Raw genomic sequence first — 16154 nt, 5'->3', positions numbered from 1 at the left:
AATGATTTGCTGCATCTAAGTTTCAGTTCCGCGAGCGTCTGCTACAGCGCTTACGGGATGCCGCGTACGTTGCAATAGACGTTTTGGTGGGCTGTGCAAAGCCAAGCACTCGCCTTTAATGAACGACTGTAGCTAAACAAAATAATTTCTCGATGGCCTTAAGCCACCGAGCAATCCATGCACTATCTCGCCAAGTACAAGTAAACAACACTCCACGTGCACCACAAAAATGAAACCACTCATAAATCAATGCAAGCAATGTTTGAAAATGTGCCTCGAATGTCTTCCCCTATTTAACGGGACCAGTTACCTTACATTTCATTGAAGCTGCGCTGCTACTTAACTAATTTGGTGCAATCTAGCACGGTATAGTGGTGAACGTAAGGGTGTTTTGTACCAATAGTTAAAGGTAGCCTTTGTTACAATATTCTTATTACAAGACACATGAGTGACTTTGGTGCCTGCAGACGAATTGTGCGGAAATAGATAACAGCAGTAATCAAATGAAATAGTGAGCGCAATTTCGCTGGTTCCATGCACCGCAGCATTTTTATAAAGCCGGAATGCGACAACGTGCATACGCTTACGCTTAGGTATATGTCTACGTAAAATGAGGGAGACTCGTCGGGAGGTGTCTCAGTGCTAATGCTTTTCACAAAACACGGTGCAAATATTTCGTCCAGCGCTGTTTGAGTGCGCAAACAAAGCAAGGGACGTGTATACGAGTGTTGAGGTCTAGAGACGTTATCACACGTGCGAAAAGAATGAAGAGAGAGAGAGAGAGAGAGAGAGACTCTCGTTTCGGCTTCGCGAAAGCTTGAAATTGATAGATAACGAAGACAATTTTCTGGCACAGCAGACGTCAGGGAAAGTCTCCGCAAAGCAGCGTCAGATGCTCGGAGAGCATAAAAAAGTGGAGTACGCGTTATATGGGAGTGACAGCCACTCAGAAAGCGAGATGAAGTGTGACTGTCCTTAGATGTGAGAATCAATGCTAATTAGGAGAGTTGAGTTAATGAGCCAAAACTTTCCTAAATAACGATAATGCAAGCAAACTGAGCATTCATCTAGTGAAAGTGACACTAGTGACAGCGAACTCGTATTAGTTGATTAGCGTTGTCACAGGCCAATATATATTTTATTTTCTTATTTATATTTGGCAAACTATGAGAAGGTAGCCTACTTTAGAGCCGGCTATCCCAACGTCATGACAGTAATGTACAAGAATAAATAGCGCACGGTTATACAGTCACACGTCGCGGTGTCTATCTTCTAGTAACCTTGGGCAAACGCATTCTAACTATTTTTTCTATTTTTGACAAAGTTTCACCGGACGTTTTTGCATTTGGCTTCATTCAAAGGAATGACTATATATCAGAAATAGGGTGAATGCAAGCACTGCTGCAGTGGACGAGCGGTTACAGCGCTCAACTACAATCTAGGAGGTACTTGGTTCGATTTGCAGAATCACTGAGCATTTTTTTTTTCAAGAGGTTGCCCGGCCTGGCATTATGCGCGGTGGCGGGTACTAATTTTTTGAGAAGTAGGCTTTCGCACTTGCTTCTTTCACTCACTCCCCTTTTGACCCAAAAGCGCTGTATGTGCTCCTTCAAAAATTAAACAATTCAGGGTTCATAATTTTCTCCTCCATCCTTTCTTATCGCAAAAGTGTCCAGTGCTGAAATACCAATATCATACTCGGTATATTACTTTTCACGTGTTTGGACATTCGACCAGCAATCAGTCTTCACGGTGTTTTGAAGAAAATCTACACATGCAGTGAGCTACCTGCTTGCAGCCAAGTTGACTGCCTTTGTAGGGACACGATTTCGTGCTAATTTGGTGGGCATCATCACATGCAGCAAGACCAAAGAGCACGGACAGTTAGAGCTGATGCAAACAGAGTGATTAGTTTGTGTCTTCTCTCCCGCTATTTGTCATGCTGCACGCTTCAGTGTAACGTCGCTGTCAATGGTTAAAATGAACTATACCAGTTAATTGAGTTCTGCTGAGAGGGTCCCCTATTGTCCAGAATGGAACAGAACAATGGTGATTTGATTTGTGTGATAAAGAGATACCCTGCTTTCGGTTACTAGAGTAAATTTCTAAACTGAAGTTTTTTTTAATTAACAACAGTTCCAGTGCAGATGAAAGGTGCATGGACAAAATTCGTGTATCCGGCTTGACTAGGTTTGTGACCTTAATTGTACTTGCGAACCGGTACACACAGTATGCATAAATATCACACATACAACCACGGGTGATAGCTTGCTTATTCTGATTAAAATTGACAGGTTGAAATCAACATATTCAGCAAACGCAATGTGTATGAGATATGCCATGTAGAGTAGCTATGCTCTAAACTAATCTTTGCAGGATCGTTCCATTTTACCCAATTTCTCGCCCATGACTGTAGGTTGGTAAATGAAACAACTTCTTCGAACACACATATTTTGTGTAAGGTTATATTTATTTTTATGCATTCCAAAACAATTTGAAATGTATAATGGCTCAAAAGAGAAATAACTAGAAATAAATTCAGCCAAATCATTACCAAACTTACTCACAAATGATAAACGGATTCTCATTTAAAACATTCAAAACATACATACATACATACATACATACATACATACATACATACATACACGCACACACACATGTACATATGTACACCCATACATACATACATACATACACTCAGGTGTAAATATTAAAATGAATGGCTATAAAACAACAATTCTAATACACTCATTTTGAATATACTACAGAAAGTAACTTACGAGAGAAATCCACCGGCACTGTTATGTCTGAACACGGTGTTTCTCGAACCATCTCGCAAAAGCTTGATACATAGTTTTCCGCTGCTGCCCAGTGACAAGCAGTTTTTATAAAAAACACAAGAATAAAGCCCTTGACAATGTCATGCTAAAGAAAAGGGCTGTGCATCAATATTTTGTACATGTCTTCAATATCACTGTTTATTTACATAGCTTGGCTCATTCACAACCCACTAACAAAGCATGTTAGTACACTTGGGCTGAAAGTTGGCACAGCGCGAGTAAATTCTAGACAATACATGAAAAATACAATTATAAGCTACTAATCTCCTTGGTGCAAACAGTGTTTACATTGACAGCTATCGGTGCCATTTCGCTTCCCCAAAACACTTCTCAAAAGTAGAATCAACTTTATTTAGCTAGAAGATTCTCTTCTGGCGCGTCGTAGTGGCTCAACGGTGGAAGTGACTCTTTCGGCCAAGAAAACAAAGAGCAATTATTTTTCTAGTTCATGAATTCACCCCATGCTAACATTGAGGCAGCTGGTAAGAGTGCTTTTGGAGAGAGGAAACCACCACATTCCCACCAGTTGTGGCCTTGGGTAGCTACTTCACTTGGACAAAAATGATGAAAAACACTCTTCAAGAAGACTTCAAAGTTTGCACATCAACACAGTTCCCATACAGCTGTCTATTAATCTGCTTAAAAATATTGAGTTTACTGGTGGGCAAAGACTGTACACTATGTGAGGTGATGCTCCAGTGCACTGCATGTAAGTCTTGCTGCTGGTCTCAACTGCGATGTTGCTCAGCACATATGTGTAAAATAACAACTAATACTATGCCACTGCAAAGTAATTATGTGTCATTTGCATGAAACAGGAACCACAATAAAAGAACATAACAACATTTGCCTTCACAAAGTTAAAAAAATCTAAAAAAATTTTCACAGTTTTCACAGTTCATCTGAGGATAGTAATAATGGTTGTAAACACATTCTTACTTCCACTAACAAACCATTTTAAGATGCCAGATTCAATATTAGAGTATACCAGCACTTTTGTAGGGCTAAACAATTGTACAGGCACCTAGAAAACAAAAGTGAATGCATGCTATAGCTACATATAAAAATAAATACTTTTATTTCTAGTCTGGATAGAGCTGCATAGATGATAAGTCACTTGCATTACATTATGAACAAACCTATCCGAGCAAAGTATACATTTAAAAAGTTACACTTACACAGTAGATAAGTAGACTGTTGAAGGACGGACAGGCAGTGGGATAATACCCAGGCACTAAAATCTACTGTTAAGACATACAAGGAGTAGTGATGATCCTCTTCCTTCCAAATATAATAATCCACATAGATTCACTTCCCAGAGCTTATACACTCATGGCATCATTGGTGCTATACAAATGAGTGTACACTGAAAGATTACATCGACTAAGTACATGATTACTGCATTGATGGCTTTACTTCTTGTACTACAAAGAATGCAAACACAGTTACCATCGGCGACCATGGATGCTGTGATTTCTGGCATGTAAATGTAGAAGCACACATGTTAAAAACTTCAGCTCAAAATATTTGCCCACTAACACTACAGCAGCCTTTAAATTAGTGTCATAGTTTGGTATCTTCCATGCAAAATTTAAATAATTTCGAATGCAAGCAAATGAACTGCTGAATAATGCACTGCTAAGAAGTTAAGCAGCAGCTGCTCCTGACATCACAATGTGCTCTTTCTGCTGTTGTAAACTTTGAGCAGGAGAACAGCCACTGGCTGTCCCTTTATACTTGTTGGTCTTCTGTGCTCTGTTCTTGATGCACTGTACATGACCGTGGAGCACCAAACCCCTTGTTACAGCTGGAACTTAGAAAAATACAGATCATTGTTACAACCATGCTACATGCAAGAGTGTACAGTTGTCAATTATGTGCTCATATTTACAGATATTGTATTTTCAGAAGCCAATGACAAGCCTCAACACACACACACACATACACACACACACAAACAGTGAAGACTGAAAATATATTTAATATGATACAAGAGCAAAACTACAATGTTATAGATGAAGGCATGAAACTTCTGCCAGACATAAAAAGGCAATAAAGCTTCTTCTATTTTGACTTTACACTAGGTGCGAGAAGCAGACCACAAATAAGTTCACTAAGAAACACAAGTTAGACTGCATTACAACACAACAGCTAATGTTCATAACTTTAAGGCTGTCTAACATAACCAGCTCACCGTACTGCGTATAGGAGCAAATGGGCAGTCTAGAAGACACAAAGAACTTGTGGATTATGAGTGTGCTTGTTGCTGACTTATATTATTCTAAATGAAGAAAACCTTTCAAAAATGCACTTAATCAGAGAAAATAATCATACGCAAAAAACACAACGAGCTCCTAAAGGTGCCACCAACACTCATTATTATTGTTGATACCAGTTTCTTGCCGGATGGATATGCTGCGTCCTGCACAGAACACCAAAGGAGCGCTCCATGACTTGGATTGCATGTGTGCTAGCTGCATCGCTCTGCTGCTGAAATAGGCTAGCCACGGAGAGAGAAATGAGAAGCCATGGCTTTGAAACACACTGAACGTCATATTTAGAGATCAACAATGCATACTTAGGTCATGTACAATTTGTAGAAAAATATATATCACTATGCAATCGTGGTGAACATGTTCGGCTAAAACACAAGCAACAGCACTGAGAGAGAAAAAGCTACATTAGGTAAAAGATGCAGTTACTGGCCCTATGTCATCTGAGGCTTCTTCAATAGGTCTCTCTCCTTGCAAGTTGTGAACAGCCATGCAATTTTCACCCACTTGCTATTTCCTTCCAGAGCACTTGATCCACAGAGGGAGTCACAAGCTCGAGAGCTCAATAAGGAATCAAAGTATTTGTGCTCGTTTCAAAGCACAAGCTTTTGAGTCTCAGATTATTGAAGTTTCATTCATAAGCTGCAGGCTTTCAGCTATCAACATTCTCAATTATCTTGCTATTTAGTTCTATAAATGTTGAATAGGAATTATGTGTAAGAATAATACAGTTATCCACAGCAAGCAACCATGCTTGGGTTTTGAACTTGTGCACAGTAAGTGGTGTTCACTTAATCGTATGTATTAAAGAAAAACTAACCTTGCAGCCAGCCGTTAGAAGCTCCCAAGCAGATCGCAGTCCTTCCAGATGAGGCTGCCATGCATGCTTCCACGCCACATCCGCTAAATGATAACAGTCCCAGCAGTGACATAGGTTTGCATAGTTAGGGAGAACATGTCCTTCCTATTTTTGTACAGGTGCTCCAAGTAATGATGAGAATTGATGTGCCCGAATGTGCAACCGATGCATCACAGGACCTTAACAAACCAATCTCTGCGATCTGTGAAGAGCCAAAAACAAGATATTTAAAACAATCATTAAAAGCACTCACTTCTAATACTTATTTGAGCAAGCTATCACTTCGTTAAAGTGACCAAAATCTGCTATAATCACTTTGAAATAAACTGAAGCCTCATGTAAAATTTACGTACAGCAATATATATGTCCTACTGAAATATAGTACTACCACAGTGGTAATCGTCTATAGAACTAATTTTTGCAAAATAACATAAATTTTTTAAGTGGTACCTGGCTCCTGAAAAAATAAATTCACATTACCTTTCCAACTATCAAACGTGGTCAATCGACAGGCCCAACCTCATAATCAAACAAGAGCTGACTTGTATCAAATCACAAAAAACTTTTTATGTATTTGCTCCATAATATATGTATGTATATAACAGCAGTAGTAAATATTTCATGCTTCAACTTACCATAGAGAAACATTACATCTGATAAGCTTAAAAACTTGCACATGTTATAGAACTGCGTGAATTATAGTACCGGTGAAATTTAGTTCTGCAAGGTGAACTCACCGATGACAGCACTTAGTAGCCGTCGGTGTCATGAGGAACCAAGTACGGCCAACAGGCAAAGGCCATCTGCAGACTGGAAGCTGCCAATGACAGCAATGAAGGGCTGGCCAGGCGTGTACGTCCATTGATAAAGTGTAAAAACTGACCGTGACCGGCTGTTGTCAAGGCTCTAGTGCCGTGCAAAACGATGGCCAGACGAACTCGGAAACCTGTTTGTTAGGCGATATTGGCCTACAACTTCATCCAAAGCAAGGCACCGGTGAAATCTTTGCTTTTTCTGGGGGCTGGAGGGAAGCTTGACGTTCACGGGCTCTCGCTGCCACATAGAACTCTCAAGTTGTTACCGAAGAACAGTCTAGGCGCGCTTCCAAAGTAACACGATCCATAACGGAATGTAGCATCTCGCAGCTTTGGTTGATCACATCACAGCGCTAGGTCTGGGGGCCGGAGGGAAGCTTGACGTTCACAGGCTCTCGCTGCCACATAGCACTCTCAAGTTGTTACCGAAGAACAGTCTAGGCGCGCTTCCAAAGTAGCACGATCCACAACAGAATGTAGCATCTCGCAGTTTTGGTTGATCACATCACAGCGCTAGGACTATAGTTATCACAAAAAGGAGAAGTGACGACTTAACAAACGAAAGCGCCAAGCTGCCCCACCACAACTTCGCAGGAAAAAACAGTTATCAACGCTGTCTTTCAAGTTTCGGTCACACGAGCACAGCTTGTTCACAAGTCTTGGAACGACAACACAGCACCACTGTTCACAACGAACATCGTTTCACTCCCGAACAGTACATTGCTCTCAAGTAAATAGAACCGTACGGGATAATTAGTGGCGGAGCAAGAACCGAGCGCGCAGTTCATACGTTTCAGTACGTAGTTGGGGTTACTCAAGTAACGTGTCAAAACGCTGTCAATCCAAAATGTCGCACAGCACCCGCCTGAGAGACTGGAAAGTCAAGCGAACGAACTGTTACCGGCACACAAACACACATTGCAGGCTTCTAGAGTGCTAGTTGCCGTCGATACATCGACGCCGATCCCCGCTTGGTAACCACACCGACGCACAGGCTTCGCTGCGCTTCACCGTACACCATTGCACTGCCACAGCTTTCCGCACTGCTTACACGCACCGAAAGAGCTGCTGTAATCACAACACATCCGGTCAAACGCTGAAGTAACTCGTGCGAGAAGCGTTTGCTGAAAGTCGCACCGACCGATACGCTGTTTACGACGCCATGTTGTTTTCGACAACTGCGCAGCACATAAAAGAGCTCTTAGAAAGTACTTGCACTACTTTCACGGCGTGAAAAAATTTTCTCTTATGTGCGAGGGGGGTGATATGACGAACAGGACAGGCGTGCCAGATGAAAGAAGTGTTTTGGCAACGTCACGGAGTGAGCTGATGTAGAGGGTATTGCTTCACAACCAATCACAAGCTATGCCTGTCGGCCAAGCCGTCGTCTGCTCGCGTTTGTCGTCTGCTTCGATCAGAGCATGCGACAGGGGATTCACCTTCGCAACGCTATTATTCTCAGGTCAAGTGGTCGCTGCGTCGCACAAAATACATGTCAGTGGCTCGCTCTACCTTTGAATGATGTTCGAGCGCCAAGTTAAATGGCTGGTAATTGACGCAGGGATGAATTCAGCCAAGGTTTGCCCCAGAATCGTGAGGGTTTGCATATTTTCGGTGTCATACAAAGTTACTAGGGTCATTTCATTCCGATTGCTTGCCATATTATCACGCCCCATATCGGTGTCTGAACAGTGAAGGTGAAGATGCATGGTTTGTTTGTAGTTCCATGCGTAATCACGCACACCCCTAATACGCTTTGGTTTACAAAGTACGCTTTGTTCCAGATCGTCCCAAAGTTTATCGACAGCTGTATTTAAGAGATCGCAACCATTGGACAATTAGAGCCAATGAAAGTACACTAGAGCACAAACTTTATGAGCCACTCACTGAAAACTTCCTCTCATTTTTATTTCCAATAGCGTGCAAAGAATGTGCTCCCATTAACCTCTTTGGTGGTAATTTCCACCAATGAGGCAAGGATCTCGAGTCGCACTTTTAATTGGATGAGATGGGGCTCAACACAACAACATAACAAATAAGGTTGATCCTATGCCATGCCGCGTTCGAATGCACCGACCATTCACGTATCACATTGGTTTTCATCCAACCACAAATCTTTACATGCGTAGTTTTATGCCATTGACGCCCAATAGAATTCTTCAATTACTGCGACTTCGAACTTATTGGACGATGGTGGTTGTCAACACCATCCACTGCGTACAAGGGAAACAACACGCGAAGCTCAAAGCGCCGAAAGAAATAAAAGCGCACCAGCAGTCATCAGGCAGCCCTTAATGGGCATGAAATAACTCAAAACCAGCCAGGGCACCAAAGTATACCGCCGCGGCAGCAGGTTCTAAGTAGCCACATTGTCCCTAAGAGTGGTCCGGGCCACTCTTAGGATTTTCTCTCAGCCATGCTGTTTTTACGCACAATTTCGCTTCGTGAATCCACTTACGAGCACTTTTCGGTGACGTAAGCAAATATAGCAACTTCATCACCATCGCTCACATGTTCCCGGGCAGTCACAGCACGCTTTATTTGCAGCGGCCGATGTGACAACGATGACCTCTTACGACGTTTTTTCGTTTCGTGAATCGACTTACGCAACAAAATTTCTCTTGCGCAAAAATGTTTTCGTAAGTGAGGTTTGTGAATCCGGGCCCTGTTTATTTGGCCGGACGTGTGGCTGGTAAGCAGAAAGTCGGATTACAGTCATACAAACTGCCAACAAAACGATTACTGGCACATGAGTGTAGGCAGCGGCGAGCAGCGGCCTACATTGCATCCCTCCAAACCCCCCATTTGTGTACATTTGTAGTGAGCACACGTTTTATTGCTCAGGATATTGCTAAGGATAGTGCGTTTTATTGCTCACATAAAGACCAAGGTCGTTGTCAAGAATCATGGTTTCCGTGCATGTATTATGCTGTGATTAGTTTTCAGCAGTTCTTTCGGAACACGAGTCGTATTCAGGCAGTGCAGAACTACAGCTGAGAACCGTTTCTTCAGCTGCTGCAGCCTTTTCGCCAGTTGTCGAATGTGCACTGGGGCAAGCGTCACCTTTCGAGAAACATTAGGCAAGCGTTACCTTACGGCGTTTCAGTGTGGCCATCGAGTCTCATAGTAAAGCGCTGACACGGAACGAGAGCTACCAACAAATAAATGTAGGCAGCGTATTTCAAGGGGGTGACTTCGAATTACTAGGAGGCAACGCGCCATCACACTGCGTGTTGAAGTTCGAGCAGTTACACTGAATAAAAAGGAGGGGGGTTGTTTCGACGTCGTGACCAGGGACACTTAATACTGCTTTGCGTGCTGAAGGTTACCGACCCCTGGTTTATGTCAGGCAATCAAAATACAGCTGTTGGTAAGTTATATATTTCGCTTCAGTAGGAGACAGCATAGCCACTAAAAGAGTATCCTGTCTAAATGCTTCTGTCGGTGGTTTCTAGGCTTGTTGTAATTATCGTCGGACTCATATTTTCAAAGTAGACAAAATTGGGTTTTATGAGTGCACTGTATGCCTGTTTTCTTTCTAGAATGGGTCTTACTAATCGAAATAAAGTTTTTTACTCATGTTCATTGTATAACCACTTGTTTGCAGGCTTAGTGTCTGGCCCCTTAAGTGAACATTTTAGCACAGTTCCGGTGATGGCCGTTGGATCCGTGTTGGCGTCAGCCGGCGTTATTGCTTCAGCTTACGCGCCGGACGTCACATGGATCTCCGTTAGTCTTGGCATTGTGCATGGTATGTGATTGTTCTTGCTCCTTATGCCCCCTGTGCGGTCTCAGGTATACACAGGGCTGCGTGTTCTTGGAGTAATTTGAAAAAGTTAAATAAAATCCTGCCGATAATTTTTTGACAAATCGGATTTATTTGGTCAACTCCAATCTTGAAAAATTTTCGAAGTTCACAAACACTTTCAAGATTGACATTGATAGAAAGTGGAGTGAACACCCATCAGCGGCAGTAACCTAGTAAAGCATGTTTGAGTCTGTTATTATAGGCTTGAACGTTGCAGCACTAACTAACGTAGGTGCTTTGAATTCAAATATTCGCGCTGCATATCTGTTTGTGCGTTTCACATTTGAGAAATTTAGAGTATTTTTTGTTTGCTTGTTTTTGTGTTAAGATATAACTTTTAAGATTTCGCAGTACACGCGAGAATGGCATACAGTTAGGTCCTTTATATTTGGCCAAGAAGATGTGTGTAAACCAAATAGAAAAGATAAAGAGTTGAGAAGCAGGACGCTCAGCAGAAATGCAACGCTTTTTTATTAGAATTAAAATTATATTAACACAGAAATTCCGGGAATGGCATATCTACGAGGAATGAACTCTGATAAACGCCTAAGTTCCATCCAAAAATAAACTTCAAAAACACAATTGAATTTCTAAGAAAATAAACTCCATAACACTAAGCCCTTGTGATGTTCTGTATTCTATGAAAGAAGTAGAAAATAAATGCTATGAAGTTATTGTTCGGATAGGGCTGCAATATATAAAAATAAGTGATAATAAAAGACTTTCGTTGGTACATTTTCTTGGAAACAGAGGTGGATCGACTGTTGGTGTTGCATGCACGATGCAGCCGTATTCATCAGCTTTTACAGAATAAGATGCACGCGTACATTGCAGTTTCTTGTGACGCTGTGCCTTATCAGTGCCAAATCAAACTTTTTGTGAACGTGAAGTGCATCGTAGAGTACGGAGTGGCAGTAACAGATTCATAATCGTATATCTGACCATCACCGAGTAGGCCTAGCCAAGTCACGTTTGAGCTTACTGGCATCTATTGTGGACCAATCAAAGTTGTTTAACTCAATCACGTACTACCTCACTCACTCACTAACTCACTAACTCATTCAATCACTCACTCACACACTCAATCACTCACTCTCTTACTCACTCTTTTCTCGTCTTCAACACGAGAATTGAAATGAGGCGTCAACATTTAGCAAGTTGTAAATGAAGAAATCAGTGCTGTATGCAACCACCAGCCGTGTTGTTATCAATTCACTTTATCTTCAAACTGCGTTACATTACCGGTATCATTGCTTTGTGCAGAATCTCGTAAACATCAATTTATATATTTAAATTGGTAATGTGAATCATTTTGACATTACATACAGCGTGTAAGTCTACGACAACTTTAGAAAACAGCGTTGTTGACTACAAAAATACAACAGGCCAGAACTCATTCCGATGAGCGTCTCCATGACATTGAGTTGCTATTTGAACTCACCACTTTTTGATTTTTTTTCAGGTGTACAACATTGCTAAGAGATAAAAAATGTAGTGGTGTTTTTGTTGGAATATTTGAGCATTGGTGCTTTTTTGGCTTGCAACTTCCTTGATTGTTGTAATTGTTATAAATGAAGGACACACCTAATACACATACTCGCAAAAATGTTCTGCCTTAAAGGCAAGTCTTTGTCGCAATAACAAGAAAATAAAGTGAAAAAACGAAGTTTTTTAGCCCGAGTTGCACTCAGATTCTGGTAAGTTAGTCTAGATCGGGCAGTAAAAAATGATTTCCGGCCTGTTCTACGTTGAAAGTGACCAAATTACAACCTGACTTGTTAATGAGCAATCTGTTATTACTTATCTAAAATTAGGCGGCAGAACGTATCACGTTTTGCCCTCCTGTTACAGAAGTGTAGGACTTGACGACCACCTTTGTGAAGCTTGTATGCGGACCGTCCAGTCAGCTCTAGCAGGGTATGTGCGTCGTGTAATGTGCTGTGGCAAATTTCGTTCCACTGATAGCTTAACTAATCTATAAATAATGAAGTAGGTGGCATGCTTTTGTGCCAAAGGCTGAAGTAGCGCCCCACTTCTCCGCTGAATGTAAACGCATCTAAGTGTCACTCGCATACCAGTCTCATCCTCTTTTTCAATACCACCCCTTAATATATGCTCTCCTACTACCTCCAGGCTTCGGCGTAGGAGTCGTTGCGACCATGCTGCAAGTCATCATAAGTATGTATTTCAAGCGTTATCGAGGCACCGCCCACGGCATCATGTTTGCCGGTTCTACAGCGGGCGCCTTCTTCTACCCTCAGCTACTGCTCTTTCTACGGAACACGTACGGCTTCCGTGGGAGCCTGCTGATTTTTGGTGCCATCCTTATGCACATGTTTGCCTTAAGCCTCGCGCTTCATGAACCCACTTGGGTATCCACCGAGAGGCTTGAAAAGAGGCGCCCAACAGTAGCAAGTCTACCGGCATTCCCAACTAATAAACTGGCAACCCGAAGCCCGTCGAAGCTACGTCGAGCATCGTGTCCGGCCTTTACAATGGAGCCTCGGCTTTCCAATAAACCAGACCCATCAACGTTTTTGGGTGGTGAAGTTGGAGCACAACGTCCGGCACAAGTAACCAGACCGTCGCTTCTCACTGCTCAGTGTGAAGGAGACATCACGACAGGGGCGGTGTCAACCTCTCAGGCTGTGCTGCAAAGTGTCCGCGAAGTGCTCAGGCAGAGCATGTTTTACGCGCTCTTGGTGACCTGGCTAGTACTCAGTTACAACGTCGATATCTTTTTCTCCACAGTAGTCGACCTTGCTTTGGACAAAGGCGTGAGCATGCGTGATGCTGTGGCCCTCATACCCTACTACTCAATCACGGACCTTGTGGGCAGGGTCTTCTTGCCACTGCTGGCCGATCGAAAGTACGTGCGCCGTACAAGCCTTATGATGATAAACTACCTCTTCTTGGGAGCGACTGTAGTGTCGCTGCCTTTCACCAACAGTTATGGAGCATTGGTTGGCGCGTCGCTGAGCATCGCCATGTTCATGGGGTGCGGAATGACAATGCACAGCGTTTTGATGGCGGACTATTTGGGCCTCGAGCGGCTGGCCGTGGGGTACAGCATTATGGGCGCCATCTGTGGACCATTGCTTATGGGGAAGCCTCCGCTCGTAGGTGAGAATTCTATTTTATTAACAGAAAGCACTAGAATCTTTACTTTCACGTGCGATGAAATTTTGTGCCGTAGTCACAGTAACTCGGTTTAAACAAACGACGGAAATGTTGCCCGAGTTCTAAAACGTACTACAACATTCTGATGCACCGTCACGCTTATTTGTGTCTTGCATGATGTTGTATAATTATTCACATGCCTACTTCTTTTGAAAGCCGACAATTTAGATTTCTTGAAGAGGTCCGCTGCTGCTTCTCGCACTTGTATATTCAACGTAAAATAATTGTGTACACGACTCTTCGTACATTTGCTGCGTGCAAGTCAATTATACCATGTGTTACGAGAAGTTAGAACTAGAAATCTAGAAGTCTCTGAACTGCTGCCAAGAAAGGGAGGCACCTTCAAATAATTCATGAAGAAAAAACTTGCAAGACGACTGCTTGAAAAAAAAAGAACTATTAATAAAGGAGACAAAGAATGAACACAAAAATGAACGTAGCAGGAAAACTCCGCGATGTGCAGTAGACCATCGCATGAGTCCTGTTCTTTCCTTCATATGATCTGACTGTGCCCATCTAATGGGGTCTCCAACCTACACGACAAGGCAAAACCAGCCAAGGTTCAGAAAGCTTGCAATGCTTCCGAGCTTGGAGATGGCGCAATGTCATGTTAGGTGCAGAAAACAATTTAAGAGGGAGGGAAGGGCGGAGGCTTTCGCTTTCAGGTAGTCTTACGTGACCGCAGAAGACTCCGTTAATACACGCATTTCTATACAGTTGAATATGTCTTCATCTATAAGCTAACTTGTTCGTTACATATTGGCCTCTTCATTCATCTATCCTCTTCGCGCAATTAAACTCTTCGCTGATCTGTTAATTAACCACATCTATTAGGTGACCTGACTAACCTAACAGCTAACCCTATAACACCTTAAGTAAGTTGTGGAGGCAGCTTCCGACAAGGAAACAGCAATTATCATGTTTTGCAGTAGTCGGTAGTTATGTAGTCATTCTTAGATCTTCCTTACTTTATGGCAGCATTTATGCAAGTTCGCATGTATAGGATTTCATTATTGCTTTGCATGGCAGGAAACTACGAGGTATCCTGGTCGTTGGCTCTATTTTACGCGACCTATTTTGTTTTATTACCAGAATTTGCAAAGACAGAAGGCCAGTTACTAATAATTGTGCGCCATCGAGGTGGTTGATTACTCCGCATTGTATGATCACATTCCAGTGCGCCCTGCCTTGAAATAAAGAAATGTCGTGTCTGTACGCGAGGAATAAAAAATGGTTATTTTTTGTTGTTGCAGGTTTCTTCAGAGACAATCTTGGCTCGTACAATGCAATGTTCTGGCTTCTGGGAAGCCTGTGTATCTTTATTGGCTTGCTTTGGATGATGGTGTCATGGTTTGAAAGGAAGAAAGTTCGCAATTGGGAACTTGACATCGCAAGAAACATGCCGTGCACATTGCATATGTGAAGAGTACAGCGATCGAGAACAATATACTTGTGCGAAAATGTACGCAAAGTTACCATACGCAGAGTAAAAAAAAAATTAGGCGCCGACCATTGGCCTTGTTTCATGTGAAGTCGTTTTTTTAGTGTACCCAATGCGAAACAGTGTAGAAAAGGCACGTTAGCACCTGACTCGTGTCTGTCGGCGAAACATAATCCCGCTATTTACACTAGAAATAAGGAGGAGAGTGAAAAGAAAAATTAAAGGACAGGGAGGTTAGCTGCGCTGACAGCCTTTTCTGGGGAAGAGGGTGAAGGGAGTAAATAATGAAACAGAGATGTTGGAAAAACTAAACAAAAAAAACAGAACAATAACCCCACAAACCACACCAATCAATGTCTGTCTATATGACCAGTTGTCCACAAGAAACTCAACAACACACTCAAATTGTTGCGTGCCGACGATGGTATGTGCCAGTGTCCTAAATGCCTATACTCTAACAACGAGCAATTATCAAGTTCATTATAACGTAACGCCTAAGCACACAGAGACAATCAAATGATACGCACAAACGAGAACAAATATCGCGCACGCAAGTGAATCAGTGTCAGTGGTAAAAGAAATTGTAGAACTGATAAGACAGAAAATTCAAGAGCATGGCATAGACATCGGCCACAGAGTTCCAACTGCTAGGCATCATCAGACTATCAAAGGTGCTTAGTTTGTTCCTCTGCAAAAAAAGCTATTCTTGCTGAATTACAAAGAAGCTAATATTCATTCAAGCCTCGCTACGCTGGTCTAGTGATAAAGGTACTCAGCTGCTGACCCACAGGTGGCGGGATCAAGTTCTGGCGGTGGCGGCCGCATTTTCGATGGAGGCGAAACTGCTACAGGTCCGTGTGCTCGGATTTGGGTGCACGTTCAAGAACTCAGGTGGTCGAAATTCCCGGTGCCCTCCATTACTGCATCTCGCGTAG

General features: G+C 42.4%; 1 protein-coding gene across 2 annotated transcripts in view; it reads left to right on the top strand.

Annotated features, from left to right (window-relative positions):
* LOC142803969 (monocarboxylate transporter 12-like) overlaps positions 1 to 15290 on the top strand; it is a 71737-nt gene extending 56447 nt beyond the window's left edge. The window contains exons 6-8 of one of the 2 annotated variants that reach the window (XM_075890364.1): positions 10398 to 10541; positions 13350 to 13721; positions 15032 to 15290. In XM_075890364.1, the coding sequence (XP_075746479.1) occupies positions 10398 to 10541; positions 13350 to 13721; positions 15032 to 15201 (686 nt within the window). In that variant the 3' untranslated portion in view covers positions 15202 to 15290. Of the gene's footprint in view, positions 1 to 10397; positions 10542 to 12731; positions 13722 to 15031 lie in introns of both variants that reach the window. The other variant, XM_075890363.1, reaches the window with a different exon arrangement.
* The last annotated feature ends 864 nt before the right edge of the window (positions 15291 to 16154 follow it).

This window comes from Rhipicephalus microplus, chromosome 3 (assembly GCF_043290135.1).
Source record: "Rhipicephalus microplus isolate Deutch F79 chromosome 3, USDA_Rmic, whole genome shotgun sequence".
Classification (NCBI taxonomy): Eukaryota; Metazoa; Arthropoda; class Arachnida; order Ixodida; family Ixodidae; genus Rhipicephalus; species Rhipicephalus microplus.
The sequence above is the reverse complement of the archived record's forward strand: the minus strand, read 5'-3'. Positions and strand labels throughout refer to the sequence as shown.